Source organism: Crotalus tigris, unplaced genomic scaffold (genome assembly GCF_016545835.1).
Source record: "Crotalus tigris isolate CLP2741 ecotype Arizona unplaced genomic scaffold, ASM1654583v1 scf7180000017551.9496454, whole genome shotgun sequence".
Taxonomy (NCBI): domain Eukaryota; kingdom Metazoa; phylum Chordata; class Lepidosauria; order Squamata; family Viperidae; genus Crotalus; species Crotalus tigris.
This window is the reverse complement of record NW_024096469.1, coordinates 4,343,455-4,360,902: the sequence shown is the minus strand read 5'-3', so window position 1 is coordinate 4,360,902 and position 17,448 is coordinate 4,343,455. Positions and strand designations below refer to the sequence as shown.

The window sequence follows — 17,448 nt, the reverse complement described above, 5'->3', positions numbered from 1 at the left end:
AAATAACCAGTTCTGGGCTAATTAGGATTTTATAGGTGATGACCAGCAGCTTCAGCTGTGCCTGGAAGCAAACTGGCAACTAGCATAGCTTGTAAAGCAAAGGTGTTACCTGGGTTTACATAGTGGATCAGTTGAAGCTTCCAGGTGGTCTTCAATATGAGCCTCCTATAAGGGGACCAGGGTGTAAGTGACATGTAAAGTGCCTCCCTATCTAGGAATTTCTTATCTTTTATACAATATTTCTAATTCTATAGGCAGTGTTTCACTACATAAATATGCAAGCACTCTGTATACCTGCAAGCATAACTACAGTACTGATTTTTTTAAATACTTCATGCTTTCAGTCTATTTTCTAAAAATGTTACCAGTGGGATTATTTATTTTTCAGTATTGACATATTTAAAAGTTATTTTGTCTAAGCTTCCAGACTCTGATTTAGATTAAAGAATGTCTGCATTTCTTAGCCTCCTTGCATGTAATACCTAACTGAACATTTCCTGAATTCCAAAGTCAGCATTTGCCATGACAAGACTTAGGTTTTTGTAAACTTGCTAAACTGGAATAAGGATATGCTCATAGAAATTATTTCTGATCCTCCAAAGCTTTTAATTTAGTTACTTACCTTCAAAATGTGTCCTGAATAAATGTAGCTAGTTTGGATCTAACTTCCTCATTTATCCAATGCTATACTGGTATTTATTTAACCAATTGTGGCAGAATTCCAGTGTTACATCCGAATGTATGTCATGGCTTTGCATAAACAATGAAACTAAACATAGAGAACATATAAATTTAGTTATGCCAAAGAGAACAAATATGTTCTGTTTGCCTATCTGCATGCTTATACAAATAAGTCCCAATAGATTCAATTAGACTTACTCCTAAATAGGTGTGCATAGTATTGAAGGTTAACCTTTTCATTTTACCATTTAGCTACAAACTAGTGTGATTAATTTCTGAAAGTTTTCTTACATATCCCCTTCTGACGAATATTCCATTTATATTACAATGATTGCAATAAATGTGATATACATATCAGCATAAGTGTGTTCACTAAATATATGGGTGACTCAGCTTGGAGGAGTCTAATGATTGCTCCTTGACAAAGTGAGAAAGTTGCTTTACTGTTCAGTTATCCAAATATCTTTTATGGATTTCAATAAAAAGTAATGAGAATGTCTGTGCTGCAATTATCTCTGAACTGTACGACTAATTTTAACAGCATATTTAGTATAGTACTCTAGGAAGAAGAATATAAAATGATTTGACTGTCATAGGCCTATTGCACTTGTTGCATTAAATATTCTTGTACAGAGAATTCAAATGTATTTTCAGCTATAATTGTTAGGTATGAAAGATCAGGAAAATTAATTTTTGCTCTCATCTGAATCTCTATTCTGGATGGGACTAGTACTAATTAATCATGCAGCTAGATCAGAAAGAAAGTCAGCATGACAACCAAAGACTTTTTAATGTGGGAACCAGGACAACAGTGAGAAAGTCAGTTAACCATCAGCTTTACCCTAATGGCCTGATCTCTCTCCATCCCATAAATTAGTTGATAGCATCTCTTGATTCTCCCCTTTCTTGCTGTGCTTGTTGCACCTAGGCAAGATAACTGGTGCAGGAGAATAGCACCATTGACTCAAATTGCAGGAATAACTAGTACATTATCTTCAAGAAGCAAAGTGGCATTTATTTACCCAATTCTTAAACACTATTGCATTGATCAGTCTTGTGGCATGTGAAAAACCTGTATTTTCTCCAGATGATCTTCCCATTTTTGGCATGGCAGAACTGTTATTTGTTACATTTTTTTAAAAAAATCTAAAATCAAAATAGCAGTTGCTAGAAACTTTTGCAAATGGTTTGAAAAGGTAAATTGAGTCAACCTAAAAATATGGGACACTGTTTAATTAATTTTTCTCTGAATGTAAATGTTTTTCTCTCACATTTTTGTCATGAATTTTCTTTGTTATAAATTGATATCAGATAAATTTGAAAACAAAAGTGTTGCTTTATCCAGTAGAATCACCGCTTCAAACATTTGTGTTGTGTTTTTGAAAAGAACCTTATTTAGCTCTTGTTGTTTCAGGGAAAACCTCCCACTAAGAAGGCTAAAGTGTTACAAAAACAACCTTTAGTTGCTAAATTAGCTGCATATGCTCAATACCAAGCAACGGTACAGAACCAGTCCAAGACTAAAACAGGTAACATTGTTATTAATCACCACCAAGTACAATTATGGGGAAAATTTTCCCATTTTTTTTAATGGAGGGAATAACCTTCTAAAGCAGGGGTGTCAAACTGCCAGCCCGCAGGCTGGTTTCATCATACTGGAGCCGCGCTCACCCATTGCCGGCAATGGCGAAAAAGCTCCGATATGCTGTGTGACATCACATGACGTCGCGAGTTTGACATGCCTGTTCTAAAGCATGGTTAGATTAAAAATATGCAATATATTCCAGGAAATTGAAAGAAGCATACTAAAATTTCTTATCTAAGCCTTTGCTAAAATATCCAGCAGAAAATATTCTGAGTAATAGAGTTCTTAGGTTTTATTATTGGCCTTTTAGCTATGTCAATGGTTGTAAAAGCACTTTCACCAAATAGATTGGGAGACGAATTTACAGAAGTGTATCTGTCCTGATCTAATATCTATCCTATATACCTTGACCGTATGCCTTCATGTCGGTCAGTGTTGTGCATCTGACCTACATCAGACGACTATATTTCTTTGATTAGGTGAGTTACTTTGATAGAGACTCTCTTATGTAACCCACCATATTCCTCAGCACACTATGACTTTTCAGACAAATTTTGAAGAATTTTCCCTAGTGCTGCCCTTCTGTAATTTTTCTAATAGATTGAAAATATTCTTTAAATAAATATATATTGCTTATATATAGGAAAACAAAGAAAAATGCTTCTGTGCTCATTTCATGTATTACATTTTGTACCTTGCTTATTATTGTTACTAAATGCAGTAATTCTCATTCTAGCATCTGTTCCAATGGAAGGTTTCAGTTGGGGCAACTATATCAATAGCAATAGTTTCACAGCAGCTCCTGTGAATTGTTTCAAACATGTAAGTATATTGTTTTTAATTTACCATTATATTCATTAAGAAATAATTAAAAAGATAACGACATACTGTTCAAGGGTTCCTTTTAACCTATGTCTTAGATATGCAGAGAATTAAAGCTCATAATGTTAATTATACAGAAAATGTGGCCTTTCCCCTAACTGAAGTTGATACTCTAAATTAAATTGCAATCCAAACTTCCTTAATTATCTAAATTGCAATCTCCAAATCCAAAGAGGTACCCTACTGTTCAGTTTATGTAGTGGCTATCATAATTTCAGTGACAATTTTTTAAAGTCATTTTAGAGATGGTGCTTAAAATCCTGTGGACTTGATCCTAGGTATCTGTCAAGCTTTGGTGCCAAGTTTCCTTCAGTGAAATCTGGTATTGTAGATTAAACTTCTTGTAGTCCCCTTATGTACAAAAGAGAGCTTTGCATTTTTCCTCAGAAGCAGGTGGAGTTCAGAACAAGCATGTTTTTCAGGTTGATTTTGCAAGAAGGAACAAGTTACAGTAAGTTACTCTGTCATTAGTAAGGTGTGTCTATATAATAGAGTGCATAATTTTAAATTAGTTATTTTACATTAACAGGGATAAAGAATAAACTTGTTTTAATAGAAACTTGGCTGATCCATCCAGTAAAGTTGCTTTTGGAGTTAACTTAAGTGGTGCCTTTAAAATAAGATGGTTGGATTCAGAGTTCCTCCTGTCAGCAGTAGAGAAATTGTTTTGGAAATATCCTATGCAGTGTCCTTTAAAGACTGGGCATATGGCTAGAACAATAGGGAAGGAGGGAATTAAAGATAGTTTTGCCTCTGCTGTATAAAAATGAGTTTTCAATTAATGAGAAGCATATTCAGCATCGGTGTTCCTATTTATGCTTTCAGCTTACAGATGTAAGAATTCAGGTTTCTTTTGCACAGCATACAGGGCCAGTTTGACCAGAAACAAAACAAACCATCAGGCAGTTTTAAGGTATGGAAGGGCACCTGAAAAAAACATACACACACATTTATGTGAGTTTTTTTTACCTCCCAACAGCTGATTGCCTCATTCTTGTAGTACATTGTGGCTGCTAGTTGAGAAGTTGTTAACACGTAACAATAAGTGAAAGTAGGTAAAATAACAATACCTGTGATTTAATGCATTCTCACTCTTTATTAAGGAAGCCTGATCAGAACATGGCAATTAAGACTGTTTTGCCTTGTAATAGTTTGTTGATGTCACCTTATTCTGTCTCCTTGTGTTAATTTGCTTTGTCATCCATGTGTCATGAAAATTTCATGGAACCAAAGTAACAAGTGCAGCCTCTGCAAAACAGACAGGATGACTGTCTTTCTGGCTAGTTAGCTTTGATTTTCAACTATAATTCAAACCTTTAAAAATTGAAAATTCTTAAGGAATTTCCTTAGGAATAATGCCTGTTAAAGAGGGTGGGATATAGAGTAAATATGTATAGGGTTTGATTATAGCCCTACTACCAGCTTCATTTTTCTATAATTTCTGTAACAGGCAACAGTCTGTAAGATTCACCCAAAAGTGTTCAGGAAGCAAAATCTTTGTTGCCCAGTGCTAACAAATCAACAGTTACAGAGCTGAGCTAACTTGCACTTAGTACTTTATAGCAGAGGTCCCCAATCTTTTGCTCACCAGGGACTGGTTCCATGGAGAGAGGTTTTTCCATGGACCGGAGGGGGTGTGTGGTTTCATGTACTGCCGGCATCCCACGGATGGGGCTTTGCTTGTTTGTGTGGTCCGGTTTCTGGCATGCCGCGGCCTGGTGCTGGTCCACGGCCTGGGAGTTGGGGATCTCTGCCTTATAGGAAAGTTCAGCCTTGGAAAATCATTCCAAAGACCTGCATAGCTCCGGGATCCCACAAGATAACTTCATTTCAGTGAAGGAATCTGAAGTGTGCTTTCCCCATTAGCACAGATGGCATGGAAACGCACCAGATATTTATATTGGATGTGTTTTCCCCATTATTTGTATTTTTATGTTATAATTAAGGACTTCTCTTTAATATTCTTACCATAATTTTAAATGTCATTTTTGCAAAAAAATTGGTATGGTTTATTTATGTTTCTTTTACTAGTTTGCATTTTGGGCCAAATGGCTTTTATATAACATTAACTGTTCTGTGGAGATGACAGTAGGCATCCAAACCTCCCCCCCCCCACCTGTGTTTTTAGAATAAAAACATTATAAATAGATGCAAAGCTCACAGATTTTAATACATTATAAAAGAATGACCTTTATATGGCATAATATTCCTTTGTTAAATTTTATTCCTGCCACCCATGTTTGGAGAAAGGATATAAGTTATATCTTCAAAAATCACTTCAGGAACCAGTGCTAACCTTTGCACTTTTCATTCATTTTGTCTGATGTTAAAAGGTAACCCCCAAAGTAAATAACACTGAACTGGGCAGGAAAACTTCAAAACTGCAGTAAACGTTTGGCAATTAAAATTAACAGCAAGAATAACTTCAGAATGGTCTCTATGTAAAAGTCAGAAGAATATCGTTATTTCTACTGGTACTATATGCATGTCCCTTCACTAGATACTCTGTGATTTACTCTAATGTCAATCACTACTAAACAGATGGTATTGTTTTGCATTCCAATTTTTGACTGAAAATATTTTCAAATCACTTGATGTAGCTGTTTCGTGACTGAGGCATAGCATTTTGTACTAAAATGGCATGTTTTAAATTTGAAATAGTTTAGTTCAAAATGGTTTTGATAGATATGTAAAAGAGATGAATAAATTACATCTGTGTGAATAAATATTCAACTAGTAAAATGAATGACTTTTACATAACTAATTCAAAATGGACTTAGATACAGTGTAACTATACACCCAGAATTGAGTATTTGTAAGAGAATATTTTGAGACTATGCATTCGTTAAGAGTTGAGAACAAGTTGATGGCACATAATCCATTTTGAGGCAATTTCATTTCTAATATGCTTATTATTTGAATACTTTTACCGTTAACCTAGTGTGTTTTAGCCATAGTTTTTGTTTGTGGGACCATGAATGAATCATGTTGAAGAAGCCCCTTCCGGCATATCCTCTTATTTCTGGCTATTGAATAGTTATATGGATAATATGTGGTATGAATATGCTGCTTTAGGTGTTCCACAAAGGATTGCATATTTTTCTTTTTATTGCTGCTTTAACACTGCAGTTTGAAAGAAAACACATCAGGTTGTTCTAAGAACATATCAAGACTCTCCCTTATATCTGGTGCTTTTACCAGGCTTAACTTTATGGCATAATACTAAATACAGATTTTACCACTAACTGTAATAGAATCATCTATCTTAGATTTCTGATTTTTGCCCCCTTTTTTGGCAAAATAGTGCAATACATCTTCAGTTTAACAGATCTTAGCTTAGTGGACTTCTGATATAATGGATACTTTTCTGTCTGGCCTTTACTCCATGCCTTAAACCATGGGGAGTTTATTAAATTGTTTAAATGGGATAGTTTGATGCAAACTTTATATGTTCAGATTTAATAGCAATAGCAGTTAGACTTATATACCGCTTCATAGTGATTTACAGCCCTCTCTAAGCAATTTACAAAGTCAGCATATTGCTCCCAACAATTTGGGTCCTCATTTTACCGACCTCTGAAGGATGTAAGGCTGAGTCAACCTTAATGGACACTAAAATTTAATTTCTCCTTCCAAATGGTCCATTAAATGAAATGCTTATTGGATCTTGAACAAAAACTACTTTTTGTTGCAGTGGATTTTTTTCAGATTTTCCAGTGAAGAAAAACCCTATACTAAGACATCAAATTGTCTGAGGACTAACATATCTGGGTTGCAAAATGTCTAGACCATCACTAGATGGCAGCAGTGTAGTGATTGTCCAGATTTTTGTAGCCTAATTATAGTAGCCTTAAATGGTCTAGTGAGACTCTAGTCCCTTTTAAGTATAGTATTAGCAAAACCTGCCAACTTTTACTTAATACTTGGCCTGATTGTATGTGCTAAAATATACAGTATGCTCAATAAGGGTACAATAAGCACACATGAGAATTGCTCTCATTATTATTTGAAAACATTATGCATTTATTTTCAACTTATTAATAAAATGTTAAAGGAAATAAATGCTTCTCTTTTCAGTAGCTAACTATTGATGGCATTGGTTTGCTGGCACCTTTTCCCTTTTCAAATTCAAGGGTTTTTTAAATTCAAGAAATATATGTTTTTTTCCCCTTGAATCCAAGTAACAGTTATCGTTTGCACACTTATTGGGGAGGAAGGAGAGAGTACTATTTTTAAAAAAACAATCCATGTTGTACACATGCCTCCAATTTTGTTTATTAAATTCTATCCTTCCTCCAAAAGTTCAAGATAGCATTTAAAATCCTTCTTGAATTGTTACCTATAACAACATCTTGTGAGATACAATGATTGGTCTCAAATCTTCCTGTCCATGTCTTGTTGTCTGACCATCCTTATGATAGTTGTGGGTAGTGTACAGTATTTGCAAAATATGACTAGGTATCACTTATACCTCATTTGATCCTTTGTCAAAATTTTATACCAAAGATGTATTAGTCCCTGAAATTTCAGAGCCCACCAGGTATTTTTACTAAGCTGAGCAGTTAATAGTAATACTTAGCTGTCCTATTCAGATACTATGTGGTCAGCCTTTTTTGGATAGGGAAGGCCATTACATGAATCTGGACCTCACCCATCAAGACCTTCCTGATTGCAACTTACCTTGCAGGGAAGGCGGCTGTCCCTCACAGATAATTCCTCCAGAGTGTGCGCTGGATCAAAGTGGTGGCCAGGCAGACCTTCCTTTTATTGGGAAGGAGCCCGAGGTGGATGTCTTCATCATGAGTCTAGAAGGTAAACTTGTTCTTATCTGCACACTTATGGTTCTGCTAGTAAACGTCATGTTCAGGAGAAAACAGTATATTGAATATACTGTATACCATCATTTCAAGGCCACAAGATCCATACCCATTATGGCTTTCTTCTTCAGAACTGAGAGCCATATGGATTGGTGTAGGAGGAACTAGCTGAACCACTATCTTTACACAGACAAGGACAAGTTTAACTTTCTGCTGTTACCCCTATACCAATCCGCATCTTTGAAATCTGGTGCCTCAAACTTTGGTCATGAACTGAACAGAGTAAAAATGACTATAATGCCAATAGGACTCTGAACCAATTGGATGAGAAACCTCAGCCAACGGGGTAGCTACTTCTATTGGCTTTACTACACACACATATGCATAAATTCAATTTTATATCACTTTTGAACAGAAATAAACTATACAGAGATTGCTCTGGTCCATATATTTAAGAAAGAGCAGCTTTAAGTTAGTGTCTAGAATCTCTTCACTGAAACAGACCTAATGAAAATACACATAAGATTGGTTTGGAGTTGTTACAATTTGGAAATTTTAACTATGTATGTTTCTTGTAAGTAACATATGTTTCAGATTATGTAGTGTAATAATACTTCTGAGTTGTTTTTCTGTATTAAATCTGTCTGCTAAGCTTTCTCTGAAGCAGATAGACTACTAAAAGAGAAGATCTGTATGCCAGAAACTATGTTGAGTGGATGTTTGTGTAACAGTTTTTTCTCTCAATTTGAGACCACTGCAATAAACCAGAAGTATGGAAGCATCATTTTTAAAACAACAGATGCTTCCATGTGCTTCTTGGAGACTGGGATGTAGTATAGGATTTCTTAAGAAACACCGTTTGTATGATTATGAGGCAATTATTTTGTAGTATTCAGTATGCCTGAAGCTGTTGTCTTGAAACTTACCTGAATGCTGCTTTTATTGTCACTGTCAGGAACATTAGTAGTATCCTGTCTGGGAGCCTCCATAATACTTCACAAATTCAGTAAAATTTCATAGGATGGTTCCTATTTCAGCTTCTGTATTTTATTTTTTTTGTCACTTTGTCAAAAATTGTAGCATCTAAAACAGAATACACTTTTAAGCAGTCAAAGGATAGATACTTCAGAAACCATCAAGTAATATTCAGAGCTAACTTTATACAGTACCTCTCATATATTTTCCCATTAACAATCCATTGAATTTGATTTCCCCTTGAGTCATGTTCAACTCTCCATTGTTAGATGTTGTCAAAGTACTGCAAAATTTTGAAACCAGTAATTCATTATATAAACATTATACCTTTATCCACATTTTTGTTTGATCTGTATCTTCTGGCACAACTGTATAATTCTCATGTAGAAATAAATCCCACTGGGTTCAATGACCACCGTAGTTTCAGATTGTTTTGGTTCCCTAGTCAATGCCAAATTTCCAGTTCAGAAAGTATACCACACCAGCAAAGAAATAGGTCAATGAAATAATCTTATTCACTGAAAACCTAAAAAATTATTACGGGTTAAATACTGAGATAATTAATAATGTTTCCTAAGTAAACACACTTTCTTATTTCCAGAATTTAGATGTCCTTTTTAATTACTCTCATGTCAAGTGCTTATCTTGCTATAAACAAAGTTACTCTGCAATAATTTGCAATAGGGTATCTCAGCTATTTTATTTCTTGTAACTTTTCAAATGTGTTAATTAAAAATTAAAAAAGGTTTTAATTTGGCTAATATACATACATGCATACATACATATTCCCAATATGTTACTTTCTAAAATTATTTGGATAGTTCTAAAAAAAACAAAAAATATTTGTGCATCGAAAAATTACATATTTCTTCAGTCCTACATTGCTTGAATCTATTATGAAAAATGCTGATTTCCTATTTGGTCTCATATTCTTTGCTGCATTTGACTCTGGATGGATTTCTTTGTATTTCTGTAATAATCATTATGATTTTCCCTCATGCTTAAAGTCTATGTAAATATGAGGCATATTGAAAAATAAATTTCCTTTGCCTGGAAGAATGGGGAAAGGGAGGAATGACTCTGTACTGTCTCTTAAAAAAGGTAAGCTTTAAGGTATCGCTGCTAGTATGTTTTCAAAATTGTGTGTATTTTCACATGTTTACCTGTGATGTGACTTTTATTTTTCTGATTTACATTGCAGGCACCTATGGGGACATGCTGGGGTGATATCTCAGAAGGTGTGCGTGTGGAAGTCCCTAACACAGATTGCAGCCTACCTACCAAAGTCTTCTGGATTGCTGGGATTTTGAAATTAGCAGGTTATTAATTGTTATAATCATGTATTTTAAACTATAATTGCTTAGACAGAATTGAAGAATTATTCCTTTGAAAAGTTTTTTAGAAATAGAAATCATAAGTGTTAAATAGTTTAATTGTTAGATTGTTTAGTGAGGCATATCTTTTAGGAATAGCCAGTCAGTTTTGATCATAGAAACTGTATAAAAATAGCTTGTGGCATATTGAATGGTACATAGAATATTAATTATAATCTTTAGCATTTTCAGAGACTGATGAACCATTATTGCAACTGTTGAACTTATCAGAATGGTATGTGATTAGCTTAAAATTTTTACTGGAATGTGTGTGCCCATATTTATATTCATGTTTTTAGTAGTGATACTCAAGATTGGTTTAAGGAATTGGGGGCCTAATGCAGTTTCACAATTGGAACCCCCACCTCCCAATAACCTTGATTAATACTGCAGATGTATTCCTCCAAACTAAGCTCTTAAACGCAACCTCTGTTTCAGGTTACAATGCTTTATTAAGATATGAAGGCTTTGAAGGTGATTCAAATCTTGACTTCTGGTGTAACATCTGTGGACCTGATATCCATCCAGTTGGTTGGTGTGCAACCAGTGGGAAACCTCTAGTTCCACCACGATGTATGTAAAATATAGCAGTAATACTTTGAATTATTCATCTCGTTCTCTCTCTGCTGATTATGATGGTGCGGGACAATATTTTAAAAATCTTATTTAAGAATGCCTATCCTATGTTAAAATTGTGAGCACTACATATTATGTACTAAGATGTTTGAGTTACTTTTGATTAAGTAATTTGCAATAATTAATGCATTTGGATTACCATTAAACTTGCTGATTCTCATTCAGAGTGTCTTAATTCAAAGTTTAAATAACTAATGCATGTTTTTTTCTTGACAGCCATTCAACACAAATATACAAATTGGAAAGCTTTTCTGGTAAAAAGACTCACCGGTGCCAAAACTCTTCCTCCTGACTTCTCTCAGAAGGTGAGAGTAACTAAAACTGTGTGGGGAATTTGCTAATAAGTGAGGTGTTAAATCAGTTTGGAGAATCTTCCTTGATCCTGCATGAGGGTTTTTTGCAAGCTTGAAAATAGCCCTGAGACTAAAGCCAAGGAAGTATTTGTTAATCTTTCTCATCACATACCCCTAAATTTGAATCCAATATTTCAACTAAAAGCTAACCTGTTAGCTTTTATAGTTTGACCAGTAATAATGTTTTCAGGTGTTTGAAAAGATACAAGAAAAAATTATTCTGATTCTAGTTGACTGTATAATATTGAAAAAAGATAGTTTCTCATTTAATAAACTGATTGAGAACCTGAGAGGTAAGTCATGAAAGCCAGTAATTAGAGTTGCCTAGTCTGGCAATCCAAACCAGTGTTTCTTAAAGTGTGGTCCGAGGGTCCCTGGGAGTCCCTTAAAACCTTCAGGGCGGTCTGCAAAATCAGAATTATGTCAAATATTGAAGATATTTTCCAAAAATTTAAAAAAAAATTCTCATATTTATTTGTTAAAAAATACAGTTTTTTCATGAAAAATATTGATGTTCATATCTGAGAGGTTTAATATTCCTTTTACATAATTCAGTATTCTGTGAATGCATCGGTTTTTAATATGGTAATTTTTCATAAATATAAACCATATAAATTAAAGCTCTTTTGGGGCCCTTCATAATTTTTAAAGGTAGGAAGGGGTCTTGAGCAAAAGATTTAAGAAATACTGCTCTAGATTGTCTGAATAAAAGACTTGTCACTAGACTCTGAGACCTCATTGTTAATACCTTCTAATAAATATTCTGATCTAAATCCCCCCCCCAAACATTGGCACTATATATAGAAACACTGTAAGATGATATTGACATTTGGAATTCTGCTGCTTGTATTCTCCGAAAACTAATTTAACATATACCGACCTTTGTGACCAATATTGTGTGCAAATATGTTGGATAATAAATATTTGCAGATGCGCATGAATTAATGCTGCACAATAACTTGTTTCAAGGTATCTGAAAGTATGCAGTATCCTTTCAAGCCTTCTATGAGAGTAGAAGTTGTCGATAAAACACACCTCTGCCGAACACGGATAGCAGTTGTTGACAGTGTAATTGGAGGCAGGTTAAGATTAGTGTATGAAGAAAGTGAGGACAAAACAGATGACTTCTGGTGCCATATGTACAGCCCACTCATTCACCCTATTGGTTGGTCTCGGAGTATAGGACATCGATTCAAAAGATCTGGTAAGTTAGGATGTAACAGTGAAGCTGAGTGAACAGCATTTGTTTTGTTTTTTTAGATAAAGGCATTTAAAATTATATTGTAATGTCATTCTCTGTCACAAAAATGCTTTTACTACTTGTGTCAACATTCAGTTATATTTTTGACTAATAATATTTTTAGGAGATCATGATTTTCAAGTAGTGGAGGAGGCAGCCTTAATTTTTCCTTTTTCTTCAAAGATATTACCAAGAAGCAAGATGGTCACATTGATGCACCCCCACAATTATTTGCTAAGGTACGATATTTTAGAAGAAATTTTATTCATATTGAAGAAATTTATTAATTTTAAAGAATGTTAAAATTTAATGGGTATGATTTATCAGCACTTAATATTTCAAATGATTACTCCAATAAGATTTGAAGACAAAGTATTAAACAAGTGGCAGAGGCAAGTAACTAAAGCTTCAGATTTTACAAAACATTTATGAATGAGGAGGATTGCAGTTCCAGATTTTAAACTTCATTAGCCAGCTAGCTGTCTAACTTGGATGACAGACTGGATTACATCCTATTATGGTTACACTGCCTCTGTTGAGGGAATGGGACTCCAAGATAGTTTACATAAATGTCTTTGGCTTAGTACTGTAAAAACAGACATTTATAACGTAATCAGTCGATAAAGAGTAGTGTATTAAAAGGATGGGATAAATATAGAAAAAGGACTAGCCTGCATTTATTACCCCTTGCTTTAGTGGAGGTAGTCCTTGTCTTATAATGAACCCTACCCATTATAGCTGCAAATCCTGACACTCGTTAAGTGAGGCACATGATTGCCCAGCTCTCCCAAATGTGATCATTAAGCAACTGTGTGGACTGTTAAACAGAAAGAGCTCCCTGCCCAAAGAGGGAAGGCAGCTGCCCTTCATGAGTAAAAAAGAATTTTTACACTGGGCTGGAGAAATGAAGCTTAGATCCTGAAGCCATGCTGTTCCCCTCCCATCTCAGGACTAGCCTTTCCAGCCTTTAGAAACACTCCATTTGCTAGTTTTTTTGGCTAGAGAGCCTGAAAATACACTATTTCTGAAAGGGGAGAAAAGCTATAAAAATACCAGCAAATGTGATCTTTCTAAAGCAGAAGAACCGCCTCCCCCCTCACCTTAGAAATATTTGGTTTGCTGGCTGGCTAGCAAATGTAATCTTTTTAAAGTGAGAGAAAATCTTTTCCACCCATTTCAGAAAGATCCTTTTTGCTGGCTTTTCAGCAAAGAAGGGCATTTTAGAATCAGCATCTTTGAGAAAAACAGAGAGTGGGTTGAAATCTATCTGACACTCTCAAAGATGCTGGTGGAAAAGTCTACGGAGAAAGAGATTTTAGCATTCGCAATTTGGAGCCAGCCTGGCTCCAAGTGCTCCATGCTTCAGCCACCTGGGACTAAAACTCTCTCTTGGCCTGTGCTGTGAATTTTTCCAGCCAGTCTCTGAGAGCAGAAGGACTGCTTTTGTGGAGGGAGTTCCCCCTTCCACCAACGTGGAGTGAAATCAACCTAGCAGGCAACACTTCCACTCTCAAAGAGGCTGGCTGAAAAATCCATCCCAAAATGGATCCTGACAGATTCTTTTCATTCTGTGACTTTGAAAAAAAATCACATATAACGTGCACTATAGAAGAATGACAAATTAAATTGTGGGAATATGCATCACTGTCAAATAACTCATAACAATATTTGAAAAATAAGTCTGATACAGAATTTAACTTGGAAACCATTTGTGCATTATAATTCTATATAGAGACATATATTGCACTTGAACTCTGTGTTTCTCTGAATCCAAGGCTTTAATACCAGGCCTTTGTTTAAATTACTAAATGACAGAACTCTTAGATTAAGTAGACAAATTAATTCTCTTTACTATGATTCACGTTATGGCTGTTGTCATTTATTGCATATTGAATCAATCTAAATAATATTCTGAAAATGCAAGGTACATTAATATGTAGCATTAATCTAATGCTACTTTGACATTGTATATTGCTTATTTTTTCTGTTCTTCCTAATTCCCTTTTTTCTTGATTGTGTTTTTAAGTATTTACTACAGTAAAATAGAATAAATAAAGGAAAGAAATGAATTTGCATCTGAGTGAAAATGATGCATCTAAAACATATACACAAAGACTGAATAGAAAAGAATGCCTTAACAGGTGTTTTGGTCTCTGGTTGGTTTGTTTTTTTGCCATATATCAATGTGTGCTATGGGTATTTTTTAGGTAAAAGAAGCTGAGTCCAGTGGAGAATGGTTCAAAGAGGGGATGAAATTGGAAGCCATAGATCCCTTAAATCTTTCTGCTATATGTGTGGCAACAATTAGAAAGGTAAAGATAATTAACTTACGTGATGGGGGAATGTGAGCTGGAGGCAGCCATTAGGGCCATTGTTATTTAATGTTCTAAATCATGGCTTGTCTGGATTGCATTGAGTGAAGAGGAGTTGTCTTGGGCTGCATATAAAGTATATAATATAGTTGATATATATAAATCGCATAATACTAAAAGTTTATGATATTATGGGGCCACATTACTAAATTCTACTTAATGTCACATTAATTTCCATGTGCGTTAAAAGGAGCCCGTAAAATGACATTATAGATTATATGGACCAATTGCATAACATATGGACTATTTATATAAAGGAGCTGAACTAGGAACTAGCTGGTAGATTATTTGTACCCCACACCAAAATCAGAGTCATTTGTAAAAGTACCAATATATTATATACTTAGTTGACCATGATTGATCTTGAAAAAAGTTGCAGGGTTGCCCATTTACATTGGATGGCCACCAAGAAGTCCTAGGGCAGTAGATTAGATTGGGAAGTCAAAACAGCATTCTGAAAGAAGGCAGTGGCATATAGTTTTGTATTGTTGCTAAGAAAATAGCACATGTGTTCATGTTGTCATTAGGAATTAAGCTTGACTAAAGGGGAACTTTATGGTTTAATGCAGGGGTCTTCAAACTTGGCCCTTTTATGACTTGTGGACTTCAACTTCCAGAATTCTGGGAGTTGAAGTCCACAAGTCATAAAAGAGCCAAGTTTGAAGACCCCTGGTTTAATGCAACCATGATTCTTTGAGAAATCTGATGAAAAATTCTCTTTATGTTTTGAACCCTATGGCATCTGAATTACCTGTCATTTCATGTTTTCCTCTCTTGCACTGCTTTGTATTAATTCCCTACATTTAACTCTAGGTATTAGCAGATGGATATCTTATGATTGGGATTGATGGATCTGAGGCAGCTGATGGGTCTGACTGGTTTTGTTACCATGCAATCTCCCCTTCTATATTCCCTGTTGGTTTCTGTGAAATTAACACGATAGAACTAACTCCACCCCGAGGTATTCATGTTTTCTTGTTTTATATGTCTGTCATATCAAGCAATTTACTGTTAAAAAATAAATTAAGAAACTAAAATACGAAATTTTAAAACGCCTAAAGCAAAACTGATAAAATAAGTATGTAAAAACCATCAGTACATTGCAGAATCAAGGAAAAGCATCTCAACAAGAACTGATGCCATTTTTATCAGCTGTCTAAAATCAAATCAGCCAGTGTAACTTCCCTATAAAACAGTGGTTCTCAACCTTTTTAATGCCGCGACCCCCAACCGGTCGTAAGTCGAAGACTACTCAACCGGTCGTAAGTCGAAGACTACTCAACCGGTCGTAAGTCGAAGACTACTCAACTGGTGCAGCACCGTTTGCAGAATGGGACTTTTGGCGGGCTCAGCAGGGCAGAGACAGCCTGGACAATTCCTATTGGCTTTTGAAAGCCAATAGAATTAGACTCTATTCAAGAGAGTCTATTCTATTGGCTTTCAAAAGCCAATAGAATAAAAGGGAGTAGCACAGCTAAGGAAAAGGGGGAAAAAATGGCGGACTGTGTTATTTGGCGACCCCCGTGAAATGGTTGTTCGACCCCAAATGGGGTCCCGACCCACAGGTTGATAACCACTGCTATAAAACCAGATCTCCAATTAAAGAACTGCCCCAGCAGACTTTCTTCTTTATACAACTAATCTTTGACGTACAGCCGTTCCTTTAGTGACCATTTGAAGCTACAGTGACCCTGAAAAATGACCATTTTTCACACCTACAACCATTGCAACATCCCCATGGTCACATGATAAAAATTCAGACTCTTGGCAACTAAATTATGTTTATGACAGTGGCAGTGTCCTGGGGTCATGTGATCACCTTTTGTGACCTTCTGAAAAGCAAAATCAATGAGGAAGCTAGATTCAGTTAAGAACTGTTGTTACTAACTGAACAACTGCAGTGACTCACATAACAAACTATCTTGCTTAACAACAGAAATTTTGGGCTCAATTGTTGTCGTCAATCAAGGACTACCTGTATTCATAGTAAAGCATGTTTTATTCAGTCTTCTTTGAGAGTTTGTCTTTTTCCCCCTCAGGAAAAGAACAGTAATTCCTGCTCGTTAGCAATACTGTTAGCATAGTTTCAGAACAGAAAGCATTCAAAGCTGCAGACATTGAGCTACTATCTGTTCAAGAGTGGTTTCTATGTGTTTGAGGTCCCTTTCTTTCCATTGATGTTCTTACTGCAAAAAATACGGTGACTCAGAAATAAGACATAGGTATTATATAGGTATATGCTATATATACGTGTCCTAGGTTTTATCCTCAGTTTCACCTAGAAATAGTGTACAGCTTTTTATGGTTTAAGAAGTTTTTTTCCCTGAGATTTGCTTGACAATCAAAGGAGTCAATAAGGGCTAAATCGACTTTCACTTAGGAGCTTGATGTATGTATGAATGCTCACCTTTAGAGGCTTTACTTCAAACTGCTGCCCTCAGATGAAGGCAGGTTAACCCCTCTTTGGTAGAGGGCTTTCTGTTTTTTTGGTTATGGAACCGTGAAGCCAAAGAGATTTATTTAGCAACTTTTTA

At 35.3% G+C, this 17,448-nt stretch overlaps 1 protein-coding gene across 2 annotated transcripts in view; it reads left to right on the top strand.

Moving 5' to 3' along the window:
* MBTD1 (mbt domain containing 1) overlaps nucleotides 1-17,448 on the top strand; it is a 49,618-nt gene that overhangs the window by 8,580 nt on the left and 23,590 nt on the right. For both annotated transcript variants that reach the window (XM_039344106.1, XM_039344096.1), the window contains exons 4-12: nucleotides 2,096-2,210; nucleotides 3,003-3,088; nucleotides 10,142-10,259; nucleotides 10,752-10,886; nucleotides 11,166-11,254; nucleotides 12,272-12,506; nucleotides 12,726-12,781; nucleotides 14,750-14,854; nucleotides 15,728-15,875. In XM_039344106.1, the coding sequence (XP_039200040.1) occupies nucleotides 2,096-2,210; nucleotides 3,003-3,088; nucleotides 10,142-10,259; nucleotides 10,752-10,886; nucleotides 11,166-11,254; nucleotides 12,272-12,506; nucleotides 12,726-12,781; nucleotides 14,750-14,854; nucleotides 15,728-15,875 (1,087 nt within the window). The remainder of the gene's footprint in view (nucleotides 1-2,095; nucleotides 2,211-3,002; nucleotides 3,089-10,141; nucleotides 10,260-10,751; nucleotides 10,887-11,165; nucleotides 11,255-12,271; nucleotides 12,507-12,725; nucleotides 12,782-14,749; nucleotides 14,855-15,727; nucleotides 15,876-17,448) is intronic.